This window comes from Xiphophorus maculatus, chromosome 18, assembly GCF_002775205.1.
Source record: "Xiphophorus maculatus strain JP 163 A chromosome 18, X_maculatus-5.0-male, whole genome shotgun sequence".
NCBI lineage: Eukaryota > Metazoa > Chordata > Actinopteri > Cyprinodontiformes > Poeciliidae > Xiphophorus > Xiphophorus maculatus.
In genome coordinates this window covers 9,580,891-9,596,364 of record NC_036460.1, presented here as the reverse complement: position 1 = coordinate 9,596,364, position 15,474 = coordinate 9,580,891, and the positions used below count along the sequence as shown (strand labels likewise).

General features: G+C 38.4%; 1 protein-coding gene across 2 annotated transcripts in view; it reads right to left on the bottom strand.

Annotated features, from left to right (window-relative positions):
• Nucleotides 1–15,474, bottom strand: part of clstn2 (calsyntenin 2) — a 283,647-nt gene that overhangs the window by 100,356 nt on the left and 167,817 nt on the right. For both annotated transcript variants that reach the window (XM_023351906.1, XM_023351905.1), the window contains one exon: nucleotides 13,131–13,326. In XM_023351906.1, the coding sequence (XP_023207674.1) occupies nucleotides 13,131–13,326 (196 nt within the window). The remainder of the gene's footprint in view (nucleotides 1–13,130; nucleotides 13,327–15,474) is intronic.

Here is a 15,474-nt window from a genome sequence, read left to right as displayed (position 1 = left end):
TGTCAGGACTGCTATAACAGTGATGAGCACAATCTAAAGGATAATAAAACAGAAGTCCACAATGACGACCGAAGCGCTGCCTTTAGCATCCAGATTGCGTTTTTCTTTATTTGTTAACAAACTTTTTACAGTGTAAAGTATGAACATTTTACATAACCACTGTCTTATAAAACTTGTTTATTTTCCTCACAGGTAATAATTGACTTCACACATTACCCTTTCCACATTTCTATCCTTCACTTAGATGAAGACAACCAAGTTATAGTGTATCAAACAGGTTCAATCAACTGTTTCAAAGCTCCTCGCCTTTAGCTGTATATTAACTGGCATAAGCATAAAAATGTACACTGACTTTAACTGAACACCAATCAAAATTAGAATTACAAGACTTACAAAGAAAAATACAGAATTTAACTTTGTTTCAATTGTAACCTGAATTCCCACACTTCATGAACAAAGAATAGTTTCTCTACCTTTAACTTCGGCTGGACTCACTTTTCTCTCATGCTCTGAGCTACTTTATAAGTCAACAAGCAACTTGCACTAAATATTAGTCAAACAAACGCTAAATAAAACTCCTAAAATCCAGAGTTAGTGCGATATCACGGCCTTTTAATCACCTCCCCCCGTGGGACTTTCCCAGTGCGGGTTGGCATCCTGCCAAATTTACCCTAGCCTGATAAAACTGGCAGCTATTGGCAAAACAGTGCACAGAAACCGTAGCACAGTGCTACATACTGGTCAAATAAGAAGTAAACAACTTACAGAGTAGTTTTGGTGTGTTTTCACCGTGTACTGACCTGAAGGATAATAAAATGGAAGTCAGCAATGACGACCAAAGCGCTGCCTTTAGCATCCAGATAGCGTTTGAGGCAAACCGGAACTCCGCCCCAAAACCAACCCGGAAGCAACGACCCCCACACATAGGTTCCGCTTTGCCACTACTGCTCCCATCCCAACCGCCAGGAAAGCTCTAGTACATGCAGGCAGATTAACATGCCGAATTGCAAACAAAATCTAATTTGTTAAATTATACATGAAAATATTTCAAAATTATAAAACAACCAAAATAACATGGTGGCATTTTTAGGTGCAAAACATAAACATAAAAAATGACAATAAGTCAGCGATTACAAAACATTATGGACCAGAACAACAGTCAAGACTAACCTGTTTCAGGGCTTGATAAAACAAAAATGTACTTGTTTATAATTGAACTTCAAGTAGAAATAAATTCTTTTACCACAACCTCTTCAAGTTCTGGTACAGAATATACAAATGAATATATGGGTGACAGTGATGAATTGCTGAGCTTTAGGAAAGGTGGGATGTTAATGGTGATGCTAACAGCAGCAGAAGATGGTAATAAGATGCTCTGACAGATGATAGCAGTACCAGTGTGCACAGTAAATCCCTCAGCCAGCCTTGTTTTGTCATATTAATGCAGTTCTCACATAAACATTTTCCCCCTAGCTTCGCCTCTCTCCCTAAATAGTGAGTGAGCAAGCATATGCTCTGCTCCTCTGGGACTCACATTTGTGAGCATCATTATGTATTCATGCACACAAATGAATAGAATATAACTAAATGCAGTAATTGTGAAGATGTCTGCGTCCATGTGAGAGAGTGTTCTCTGCTGATGGTGCACATCTGGCTGGAATAGACACCTCCTACCCTGGGGTATGAGTACACACAGATATTTGTGTAGTGTGAGTGTAGGAGTTTGTGTGTGTGTGTGTCTGTGGCTTCATAGTCCTGAAAGGTTGCCAAGGTGGGCCCAAGGCCGCTGTCGCTCCCCATGACAGGTGTCAGTCTGCTGGTAGGAGTTCACGAAAAGTCAGAGAGACACAGAAAACAGCGAGGGCATATGTGACCCCAAGGGTGAGAGAATGATTACGACAACAAACTGGATAAAAAGTATAGTCAGGGAAATGATTAGTCAAATAGTGTCAAGCTACATCACATAGTTAATGATAAAGCAACATCGAGAGCCTTCTTTTTATTTAGTATCATTTATTAACAGGACGGTCTCAGTAAAACTTTAAAAAAAATATTAGTTGGAAATTACCTATACTCTGCATGTATCATGTACTGCGTTTAGCTTATGTTATTTAGCGTGATCTGCCTCTAAAATGCTCCCTCAACACATTGATTTAGAAGACATGCAATGTAGCCCCCCTGGTGTTTCACTAGTTGAAAGATAATGACAATAAAGCATATTTATATTACCTGGGATGCATTATCAGTCAAGAACTGGAACATTAAACCCCCGTTTGGCATCAAGCTGTGTGCTACATCAATTTAAAGACAGTTATCATGGAAAATGATCTTGCAGACTGTGGATGAAAGGCACATTACATTTTTTTTTCTTCGTAAATGCAGTACCTGACTTGGTTTCAAACTCAGTTTATGAGTAACTTGCAAGAAAAATGGTAGCAGTCCCAGCCAGAGACTTCAATCTGCAATATATAATCACATACTTCAGTGTTAACATGAATTCAGTGGTTTAAGTCTGCATTAACCTTTCTGTGACCTACAGTCATGGGTAAAAATTCTGAAACTGAAAAAAAATCGCATTTGTTACAAACGCAAGTGTAATTTTTTTTGACGGTGGCAATTTGTAGTTGCTATGAAAACATATTGAAATAACTGTATAAAAAGTTAATAAAATTAACTTAATCGGAAAAGTTTTGCTCCGCCACAAAACAACCGTTTCAGTGAGGTCAGGAGAAAGTGTTAGTGAGGGTACGGCAGCTCATATCACCCTGTCAGTCTGAATGAATTAGAAGAGCAGAGTGGTTGCTCTAAAAGAGAGTGGAGCCTAAAATCATCCTTCTTTTGTCAACCATGGTTACCTCTAAGGAAACTCATGCTGTCTACATTGCTTTACATCAAAACGGCTTCATGGACGAACAGACTACTGCTAGTAAAATTTGATCCAAATCAACAATTTATCATATTGAACAGCAAGGAGAGAGGTTCCCATGCAGTGAAGTAAGATTAAGACATCCCCAAAAAAGTACAAGTGCCAGGACGGTCTCCTGAATAGAATTTATCTAAGGTAATGTGTTGCCACCATTGCAGAGCTTGATCACCAATGGGAGCAGAAAAGGAACACAGGCCCACTCACTATTTTGACCTAAAACATGGCCATAAAAAAGAACGGGGTAAAAACATTATGATCTTTTGGACTTTGGATGTTTTGAAACCTGATAGTTCGGAAGGCTTAGTTTGAATGAGGACCAAAATTGCCACTTTTATTAATTTTTCAGCTGGTGTAGTTCACTATTATTTGATGTTTTGACTGTGAGGTGGATCTGTTTGTTAATACCTTCTCAGACTTAGAGACAGTTGTGTCTGTGGTCATGCCTTGTTTTTGTGAGGAGTTTCTGCATTGAATTCACTCCTTCATGAGAGACTAACAAGCTTTTCTTATGATTTCAGATTCTTGAGTCATAAGTCTCGATTCAACTAAAGAAACTCATTTTATAATTTAATTAAAAATGAATTATTTCTCAAAGTTATTGACAACTACATAGGCAAAACATTGATGTAAATTCTGATTCCCAGCATTTCTGCTTCCTTGCAGTCTACAACCTTACACTCATTCAGATCCTCAGGCTTTGTTTCAATCTTCTCTTTTTTCTGCTTTTAGATCATTCTCTCTTTGCAGACCTATCTGGTGGTCAATCTGTGACTGAAGATAACATTTAGCTTACAGTGTGGAAGCTAAAAGACAATAGATTAGAGGCATCCAAAGTCAGTCCTTAAGAGCTGGTATCCTACATGATTTAGTTCTCTTTGTGGTTCAACACCCTAGTAGTAACTTCCTCCTCCTCAGCATGACAATGTTCTTCTGCAGAGGCCTGCTAGCAAGTCATCAATTTGATTCAGTTGTGTTGAACCAGGGAGAGAACTAAAACATATAGGATACCGACTGTTTAGGAATCACTTTGGACATCGCTAATCTATGGTCTTAATTATGTCTTTTCTTAGGGGTTCGGCCAATCATTGCCAAGGAAAATGAATACCACTCCTGGATTGGCTGCTTTGCAAATGCCAGCCAACATTGCACTTAGGTATTTCAGCTTCCCAATCTGCATTTTCTTTCCAACGTTGTAGATATACAAAAATATCTGCAAATATTTTAGTTACGCTCCACAAAAAAAAAAAAAAAACTGCAAACACTGAACTGCAGAAAAATGGGGTTCACTGTACTAGTAAACAGTGTAGAGTTATAATACACTGATTTATCTTTTGCTTCTTCAAGTCTAATTTAACCTGCTAATATGAATATAAAAGGAGTAATTTATTAGAGATGTTGAATTTTTTTGTGGCACTAGTCGCCTTTATTTACAGTAATCAGACAATAAATGGGCAGGCAGAATATAGGGGGAAGGCATGCAGCCAATATCCCAATGTCAGAAATCATAACACAGATGGCTGGATCTGTACTAATAGCTTCTGTATATGAGGCATCTGCTCTGTGCTTATTACAGGCACCTCCCTGTTATAAAGTGTGTTTGTAAGACGCCTCAAAATACAATGGTCCACCATGTCTGTTTATAACTGACACATTTCCAAGTAGTCTCGCTTGAGACATGTCCAAATCAGACAGAGACAGTAGTTAGCATGACTATGATCAGCAGTTTTAACTAAACCTGTACCATCTTCCTCGTGTTTCAGTCAAAGCAACTTTGATTTCCATCAAAGAAAAGCAGCTTTTTAAAAGTCAATCATTAATCAGAGAACTTTGAGAGGTTCTAACAAGAGATTTGATTGCTTCATTGTACCGAATTAATCAAACTGTTTTAACCCACATGCTCCAAATATTCAAATATAGCAGAGAAATAATAAACAATAATTTTCTTTTGTTCTTTTAATAAGCTCAGCTCGTTGATTACTGTGGAAATATATATTTTGTAAGAGTTATTTTCTTAGCTCTAAGAAAACAATTCCTTCCATTTATCTCCCATAATCCACAAGAAATGGGTCATAACCACCTGGCCAAAGGCAATGATAGTGTAAAAACACCAAACAGGGTAATCACTGGTAGCCTCATTCCCCTCACACCATTGACATAAAGACTTTCAGAAGACATGAGATTCAGTACATGCAGTATCTAACACTCATTTAGCATAGGACAGCAACTAAATTTAACATGTTTCCTAATGCTCAAAACTCAAATGACTGATGTTTGTGAGGTAAAGAAAATATACCTCAAACAAGCATATCAAACTTATTTTCCTTCTGGGCCATATCAAGATTACCTCAAATGTCCTCAAAAGACTGGTTGTGGCAGAATGTATTGATAAAATACCCATTACCAGACTGTTAAACGTTTAATAAATAGCTGTCTCTGCATTTGTTGAATACTTCTTAAAATTAAATAATATTGAAGATCTTGTCAAATTGATGTGATTTGAGACATTACAGATAACAGCTGCTTTGATTTGATTGATAAAATTATATTTAAGCACACAACTCTCATCTTGAAGGTTCTATTTATGTGTCCCTCCGGAGTTTAAAGGGCTGTATAAAAAGTTATGGTGAATCGGATTTGGCCTTCTGGTCTCCAGTTTGACATATGTGACCTAAAGGATTTGCTGTTTACATATCACTTTGCAAACACTTAAAAAATTATCCAGTATATTTTGTAAAGATTTAAATATCTCATCAGGGATGTTTAATAAAGGACCTTTGAAACAGGGAAGATCTATTCAAGAGCCAGGTGCTGTATCAACCCAATCAAATCATATGCAGAGATATTAAATCTAGGTGATGCATGTTAATGCCAGGCTGGTATTGTTCCCAGCTTATTTCATATTTATCTGTACTCATTATCTATCAACACACACAACTACTCGAACTAAGTCCTCTCTGAAAACCTCTAACACACACCTCCACAGATAACAGAAAGTCAAGGGACTCAATTAATCATTGTCAAAAATTAGCCTGGGGGTTTAATCAATGCTTCTCTTGCAGAACTGGAATGGAAATAAACTACCTCAGCTACAGCAGAGGGATCAAAAACACGACACGGGATGGGGATCCCACTGACGTGAAGGAAAATTCCACTTACCTTGAAAAAAAGGTAAAACAATTTCAATATTTTTCTTACTCATATGTCAGAAGAGTTTTAAATGCACGGTATCATGCAAAATCCACTTGAGTATTATATAATGTCACAATTTTATCCATTCATCAAAAACATAACCAAAGTGTTGCTTTAATTCATTCATGCATGCTTGAGAAATAATTGAGTCTGTAACATTATGCCACCATCACCCACAAATCATGTTGCATTTGATTGGCTTCTGATGTGATCTCAGTTTGAATGCTGCATACTGAAAACACAGGTGTGGAATTTACCATTTTTAACTATGTCTGAACGGGATGCCTTACTTTTTTTTTTTTTTTAATTAAGACTCAACTGACAATATGGGATTACATTTCAAATGTCTGAGTCCCTCCAAGGGTTCAGGTAAATGTTAGGCAAGTTATTCAGAAAGAACATTATGAAATTGAAAGCAGGTTACTTTTAGTTTTAAGCATACTGCATTCTAATGTGAATGGAAATTTCATCACCAGAAATCAAGTAATATTGCTTCATTGTTCTGCTATTTGAGTAGCAGTAGTGCTGTTAATGCTGCATCAGTGGCTTTAATGTACAAAATAAAATAAATGATGCAGGCTGTGCTGTTGCACATAAGAAGGTGGTGTTGTAGCATTATTTAACCAACATAATTTATCTTCCTACAAGACTGAAACACATGTATGTTTATGTATTTTGTACTTTTGTTGTATATTCATTTGCTGTGGTCGGGGTTGATACAATGGCAGTTTATTCAACAACATTGGACAAGCTGCAAGAATAAAGAAACACAAATTGCAAAAACCTGGAGACATCTGGTTGTGATCTGAAATTGGAATGGAAGCAGCTATTGCTTCCTGTTGTTTGGTAACTGAAGCAGACAGAGACATATGTTCCTGTTCTTGGCATGTTATAGTTTGAACATGTTAACTTTGCTCTCTCAAATGCATTCTGTTAGGTGGAGATAAACAACAGAGTCCTAAACTATTTTTTTTTCCAATTTTATGGCTTGTCTGCAGTAACAGTCACATCAGCTTACAGGTTTTGACAGAATGAGGTTTCACTCAAATTAGCATGAAGTGTGACAAGCGTGAAGCTAAGATTCTTGGTAGAATAAAGAGTCGACACCTTGGCAAGATCACTGTCTGTGTGGAGCCCCCTGGTCTTCTTACTTCAGAAATTTATCATGACAGCTTATGCTAATGAGGCATAGCTTTTTGGCCCACTTCCTTTTTTTTTTTATACATTTCTCTTACTTCAAGTATGTTTAGGTCTTTATGTTTTGCATTTGCATGCATGGTTGTTATGAATTCCTGAAATCAGCCTATGTCTTGCTTGCTATAGTGTTTGCCTTATTTATATGGTAATGCATATTTATTGGTGCGGATTGACTCGGCAGTGTGTTTGTGCGTCTGTGGGTAAACATGACTCTCCTTCAGCTCGTTTTATGGAAATATAATTAGCCTCTCCAAACTGCAGTGGGGTTCGAACATACAGGTCTCTAAGATTTGCTAATGATGTCTTTAATAACTCCCTTGTTGTCAAGCATGAAGTGTCTGCACGTGCTACTGTTTGGAGAAGCCCATTTTTGGGAATTACATCTTATAGCAAGTCCACTGTCATGCTCTCCTGGAACCCTGGGTAAGTATTAACCCATTGGACTGCTGCCAGACACTAAACCTAATCAGGGTGGTGTTACATACACATGTCACGGTTTATATGTGGATCCTGGGAGGACTTTTTATATGTCCCTTGCATTATAACATGAATATTTAGGTATTTATTAGAAAGATAACTTGGTTGTATGTAGGAAGCATTAATCCAAAAGGATCATGGCTGATGATTCTTTTTCATTAAAAAAAACAAACATCTCCTTTAAATGATGCTATAGTCAACTGATTGGTCTTGGGAATTTTTCTGTCAAGCTCTTTAGAAAAGCTATTTATGCATAAAGCAACAAATGTTGGAATTTTTTCAGTTCTTACAAAAATCCTTTTTTTTTCTCCGAAGAGTTTTTGCGGCTCTAGTGGCTTGTATTTCTTTTGCGACAGTAGGCAGACAGGAAAGACCGGAGGACATGGGGCAAAGGTCGCCAGGACAGGGATTCGAACCCACGACGTCGAGGACTAAGTCCTCCAAACGTGGGCCGTGCGCCACCACAGCACGCCCCACAAAGATTCTTTTTATTGATTTTACACATGCCATTATAATTTGTCAATTTGTGTTTCTGACTTATTTTATGTAATGCTTGATCTGAATTATTATCACTTCAGATGTTTTCCAACATTTATCCATTCTTTTTCTATATCAGCTCCATCTAGCCAGGGGTGTGAGGTGGTTAGTGCCTATTGACAGAAAACATTGGGCGAGGGCTGAAGTACACCCAGGAAAGGTTGCTAATCATTTCCCAGCATATGCTTTATATAAATCTTTGACAGGTAACCTTGGATTTTACTGCACATTATTGGCAGTTGGCAGGTGTTTTTTAATAAGACCTTTCTGCCTTTATTTAACAAGACTGTAATTTTCCATTAACACCATCCTCTGAGAAAAAAATCTAAAATTAATTTTAACCCTTGATTCCAAATTTATATATCAATCATCCACAACTACCATTGTATGTTCAAAATTATGTGCATAATGACATGACCTCCAAAGAAAAACATAATATCACTCTTGCTGATAGTACAGAAAAAGGAAGAGAGACATTAGCTGGTGGGTCAAAAATATCTAATATTTGTTTTTTTCCCACCATACCTAGATCAAAACAAAGATGAATGGGCAAATAGTCGTGTCTTTAAACAAGACACAGAGTTCATCTGCAATTAATGTCATGACTTCAGTTCAGTATTTAGGTTGTAGTTTGCTAATCTGACACACACTATGAAGCAGTCTGATAATGGTATCAAGTTGATCTCTTATGCAACATAATAGTTTTAATCTTCCACAGGCTGATACATTCACTAGTACAATATGTTGGTTCTAATTGATCCAATTGATTTTCTCAAAAATGAATAAACCTTGGCTTTCTACAGCTGCTTTTGTAGTTCAGCCTCATGTAAAACCCTGAAATGAATAAAGGTGTAAAGATTCAATTATTCAAATTTTGTCCTAATAATTCTGCTCTCTGCTGTGCAATTATTATTATTGTATGTGTACAGAAACACTGAGTAGCTCCACTCAAGCATATCATCAGTGGTCATTATACAGTTAGGTTTTATTACCATGAAACACATTCTCAGCTCTATATAGTGGTTCACTATGAGTGTCCACTTTTGTAAATCTACTGACTTCATATGTTCATACTATACTTGGTACTTGGTTCTTTGTAACTAGTCCCATTATCTGATAGCTTCACCTTGGCATTGAACAAGAGGCATAGTTCTGATGATGTTATGCAAAAAAATGACTCATTTTTCATTACATTATATTTATCATAAAAATCTACAAAACTATACACCAAGAATATGCATAACCAAAGGGAGAAAATTTTCAGGAATGGAAGTGTTCTTAGTCATGGATTCACTTATTTACAGATTTTTCTGTAGAATGTAATTCCAAACTGTTCACAGTATACTGACCTATTTTCAGATATTTTTTCATAGAGCATAATCTTAAATATTTGATAGAATATGCACCTTGGGAACCTGAAATTTCTGTAGGCGCTACTTGATGGACTGTACCACTAACAGCGATGATAAGGAAGAGCTTGAGTTAGTGCTAAAATGCATTCCACTGTGGTCATTAATGCATATTAAGTTATATTTGGCATCTGAACTATATTTGGCATCTGAACTATTAAATAGGCACTTATAAAATTTTTCAGAGGGGGTTTGAAGTACCTGCAGATTTCAGCTATTCATGTGTTCCCTAACTCCTTCCAGCCTCTTTTTGTATTGCAACTCATACACGCATTCGAACCCTAGCCCCTGTCTATTGCTGATATGCTGAATGTTCATTTTATGTTACATCATATCATTAGATACAAGTGTTATCCTTTAAAGTCATTGCAATGGAGTTGAATCATAGTGCACAAATGTGCTTTTGTTTACATATTTTGCATAGGTTGCAAAATATGTAAATAAGTCTTGAAAAATGCACCTACCTAGGAGAAAGTGTTCTGTGCTTTGACCAAAATACTGTACTGATTGATTCAATGTTTGTTCACAAATTAAGGTTTCAGGTTTAGATAATGGGGCTTAATGTTTTAACAACTTTGAAAACTGTAAAGTCCAAAGAATTGGATTATATGCAAGCTAAGTGTACCAACAACATCTACCCATATAAGAAAACAGCTTCTACATAGCTGTCGTCTGTGTGCTAAGGAGTTAATACACTCAAAATTGACATTTATTACCCCTTTTACAGGTAGGAAACATTCCACTTCATTTGACAGAGGTCAGTCCAACATTATGGAGAATTAATTTATGTTTCATTTAAAGCTGACCTTAGCAGAAGCAGCCTCAAGGAGTTTAAGGTGAATTCATTTGAGCTTTACATTTTGCTGACAGGTGAATAAATCTTTCTCTGGCAGGTGTATAAAACATATCAAAGAAAAATGTAAAACAGTTTGACTCCAAAAGGCAAATTTGAATGCAGAGAGTCCCAACCGTAAGTGTTTATAAAGCCGCCCATTGTCGTGGTTACTGATTCGGCCACCAAAAGAGCAGCAATGCAACACTTTATTGTCTCTTAAGGAAGATGCATATGTCCAAAGTTTGACATGGCATTTTGAAAATAAAAACATCTCATTTGTTTGTAGAAAAAAGGCAGCTCTGACAGAAAGATTTGTACAGCCATGGTAGAGAGAGCATCCATTTGTGAATACAGAAACAGCCTGACAACACACACCAATGCTGAAGGTGGGAGAAGATGCAGAATGCCTGGCAGACAGAAGGACAGAATTGAACGGAGAGAATCCACTGAGCTTTCGGAAAGGGAATAAGTGGGTTGTCAGCTATTGGTAAGCAGTGCAGTAGAACAAGCAGGATAAAGAGAGAATTTTAAACTCATCTCATGTCACTCCTGATCCTCTACCCTGTCCTCTTTAGCTGCCAAATTTCTGGACTGCCTTCTTTCATGCCTGTTGACGTGTCATGCGTAATTTGAGCACAGCCTTAGGCAGAGATTCTTCTTTCTCCCTATTAGCTTCTTTATAAATTCGAGCAAGCGGGCTGGTAGTGCAGTGAAAGGCGAGTGTCATCCTTTGAGATTTTCCAGCCGAAGGACAAGCCATTTAAGTGTTCCCAAATCCACTTAACCTCCAACGTCTACCTGTCTGTACCAACAGATCCAGGTTCGTCTTATAGCAGACCTAAGTGGTGTTCAGTCAAAAAAGTCAGATTCTCAAAATTGATATAAAACATAATTAACAAAAATTGAGGTGGAACAATATAGGAAATTCCTCATATTCCACCTCCAACTGGTACCAGAAGTCCTGAGTGTTCTTTTTAAAAGTTTTTAGTGTCCTTTATTTGACCGTTCTCAGAAAGGAAAACGGGTGGTGAGAGAGGGGGAAGACATGTGGCAAAGGTCAACGGGCCAGGATTTGAACCTGTGACAACAGGACTAAGGCCTGGGTCACGCCCTTCACCCCATGACATGACCTTTTGTCATGTCATTGCGCATATGACAAAAGGTCTTTCATGTATGTTGGTGCTAAACCTTTTAATGATTTGTAAACAAACAAAAGTATTTTAAAGTCCATTATCTCAGCTACAGGGAGCCAGTGTAAGGACTTTAGAACTAGGCTGATGTGCTATTTGTTCTAAGCTTTAGTGAGAATACGTTTAGCACCATTCAGGATCAGCTGTAACTGTCTGACTTTTTCTAGAAGGCACTGTTGCAGTAATTACTTCAAGTCCTAAAATCCTGGAAATGTTCTTTAGGTGACAAAAGGCCAACTTTATGCCATAAAGAGAGGGTAGGAAGATGAGTGGCAAACAAAAAGCCTGTTAGGAGGGAGGGTGAGAATGAAAGGGATTGTCAGAATATATTTGTATTGGAAAAAAGTACAATGGTGTATATACTAGCCAAAATGATTCATGTCTTTACTTCTTTGCAGAAGTCAGGGTAAGAGCAACTAAACAAGACTGAACTCCATGTACTGAACAGGGAGTTGTTCCGGCACATTAAAACTATTTCAGACAGAAGTCACTTCAATGGAGACTAATGAGCGTAACAAACTGCTTTTATCAGTAAATCTCTTTAAACTAGTCCACTGGTGTCCTTGGAGGTAGTGAGAAGAGTAGCTGAAATAGGAACTTAAAGAATACCATGAATGTTTTTTGACAAATCCTTCAAGGGGAGTTTTTTTCTGTTCATACAGACTTTCAAACTACTTGCAGTCTGCATAATCTTGCTGGTCATGTTTATTGTTCTTGATGGATTTTCATGCTGCTGTGTGTGTCGTACAAGTAACTCTGCAGGCAATTTTACCTCCTCAGCATTCTCCACAGACTCAGCACACACAAAAGCTCCCCCATATCCGTGACAGATGGTGCTCTTTGTGGCAAATTACAAGCAATTTTCTATCATTTAGTGTCAGGTTTCTATCAAGACAAACAAGAATGACTTTTGGTGTGTTTTCTGCAGAACTTTAAATTCATTGATTCATAGCTGTCAAAATAAAAATACCCCCACCTATATTTATTTTGTGTTGATTTTTGTGTGCTAAACTTGAATGTTGGTTGTGATCTCTTTTGTTTCTTGAACCATTCATATAGCTTGATTGAATTATTGACAGAGACTGATTATGCTGGCATCTTTGTAACACTTATTTTTACCATTTTATCTTTTAAGGTGAACAGAGGCACAACCTCAAACACCCACAATTTCCCTCATTGTGTCCCATACATAATTAAACATCTGGCTTCATACAGCTCATCCTTTCAAAAGTGTAAGTTGATTGCTGGAGATTACATATTTAAAACCATTTGTGGAGAGAGATTATTGTGTGCTCTGACAAAATTTCTGTGAATTGTGTCTGTTCTTGTGTGGTCTCGTGTTCACCAAGCCTGTTGTCAGATTTACTCACTTGTGAGACTTCTTGCCCTCCATACCCCCAGGGCCTGAACCGCAGTCATGAGCTTGGATGATAAAGGTGTACTCCTTTTGCAACTCGCAGTCCACCAGGCCGCGTGCCCTCAGCTGACCCTCGCCAGACGTTCCGTTCAGCACCACTGCCTCAAACGGAGCCTCCAGCCCATGGATGTTGAACGCACAGATCTCCCCTAGAGAGCAGAGAGAGACAGAGAAAGAGAACAAAAGTGAAAGACCGAGAGAGAACAGATAAAAGGATGAGTTGAGAGTTTATCACAGTCTGTCAGCTTGAGAGGGGTTGAGGAAGTTTAAGAAAACCATACAGCCACTTCTTAGCTCAAACCCAAGCTTTTAAAGCCATGGGCTATTGGATCTGTGGTGATGAGGACTCTTGACAACCAATTACTGATTGACCTACTGTTCAGATTAATTTATTGATATGACAGTTAGTTGCTGTCCAGAGTGATGAATAACATTCTGGACACTTGGTGCCACTTTGGTGCCTCCGTTTATTTGCTGAACCCATTTATCCTTGCAGGGTTGTTTATCAATCATAAGGCAACACAGAGATGCAAATAAAAAAAACAATCATGCACACACAAACTCATACCTAAAAACCAACCTGTTAGGCATCTGTTAACCAACCTGGTAGGTTGGTTTTTTGGAAAAAAACAAACAAACAAACAAACAAACAAACAAAAAGATGTGGGAGGAAGTTGGTGTACCTGGAGACAACCCACCCATATGTTGGGAGAACATGCAAACTCCTGTGTTTGAATCGGGGCTGGAACACAGGAAACTCTTGCAGCATTTCAAGAGTGCTACCAAATGCGGCGGAGCTGTGGTACAGTGAAAATAAAACTTACACTCATACACTCCTGATGAGAGTATCTATCTATGTACCTATCCATGTATCTATATCGCTATAGTTGAGCTCATCATTGGTTTAACAAAGTTACTGACCTGTAATTTGTGATATTCTGCTGCTGTTGGTTTAGCTGATAAACAAACAATGAGCACAACAGAGTAGGCTCAAAGGAGATTTAGAGGATGGAAATCTCTTTAAATTCAATTTGAGGAACTGAAAATAGAAAAACAAAGGAGAAAAACAAAAGTGCATCTGACATTTATTAGCAGAGACATAATATAAAGAAGTGGCATATTTTGCTAGGCTCTGGCAGGAGTTTAATTATAATTTTTTTGTTTGCTAAGAAAATTGACATCGCCCTTGTGATTCTGCTCACAGCATTTCAGGAAATCACTTAACACGCCAAGCTCACACTCTGACCTGTGACAGCTAATTGCACTGATTTTACTTGAACTAACAGCGAGGACTAAATTGGATTCCCAAGAAGCTTTGTGCGTGCTTTGCTCCTGGCAAGTTCTGATAAGAGGAACTTTATTTCCAATCCTTTCATCCTGTTCCTGTCATAATCCCCACCACCTCAACCCCAACCTCCCTCTTCCTCTCCCCTGCTTTCAGGACAAGGCCCCTGGAACGATAATTTGCCTGCAGAGGAGCTCTAAGCAGGAGGTAGTAAAACTGGAACAGAAAGGTAGAGAACTGGCACATCCTACCCCCTCCCTTACGCACTTCTATCCTGGCTATGCTACTTGAACAATGTTGTATCAGAACTAAATGGGCCCCGGCGCTATGGAAAAACATGGCTCAGCGCTGTGAGCATATTCATAAAATGGCAATGAGCAAACAGTGTGCGATGGCGAGTGACAGAAGATGCAGCGGTCTCTCTGTGCTGCTTCTTTTAATAGCGCGTTGCCGCACAAAACAGGCGAACACAAAATCCATCACCACTGGAGCGAGAAATAAATCCAATATACCCAGGCCAGTGCAGAAGCTTCCCATCAGGATGAATATGCCTAGGATATGCTGATGACGCACCCCTACTGTTGAGGCTCGGTGGCCCAATGTGTTCCTTGTGATTTAATTGTACCTGATGGGGGAACTGATGAGCACTCTGGGTGGGAGGAGCGTCAAGGTGACCGAACAGAAAGGGTCTCTTATTTTTTCCAGACTCAAATTGCTCTAGGTTCCAGCATATGTGACACAATTTTTTTTCCTTTATGTTTGTCTTTCACTTTCCTCCAGATGTGACAAGTGATCCGCCACCTGCGATGTGGAAGAGAGGGCTGGTGGCTGCGGGAGAGACGAGGGTGGACGTGCTAGCCCCAGTGGAGGTGAGGGAACAGATGTGAGGCGACACATCTAGGCAACAAGATGGCACTTGGCAGAAAAGCCATAAACATGGTGGCTAAATATGGTTTTGTGCCACATCAGACTGCTAAAGAGGTAGACCTTTGGTCAAAAGCAACTCATGATC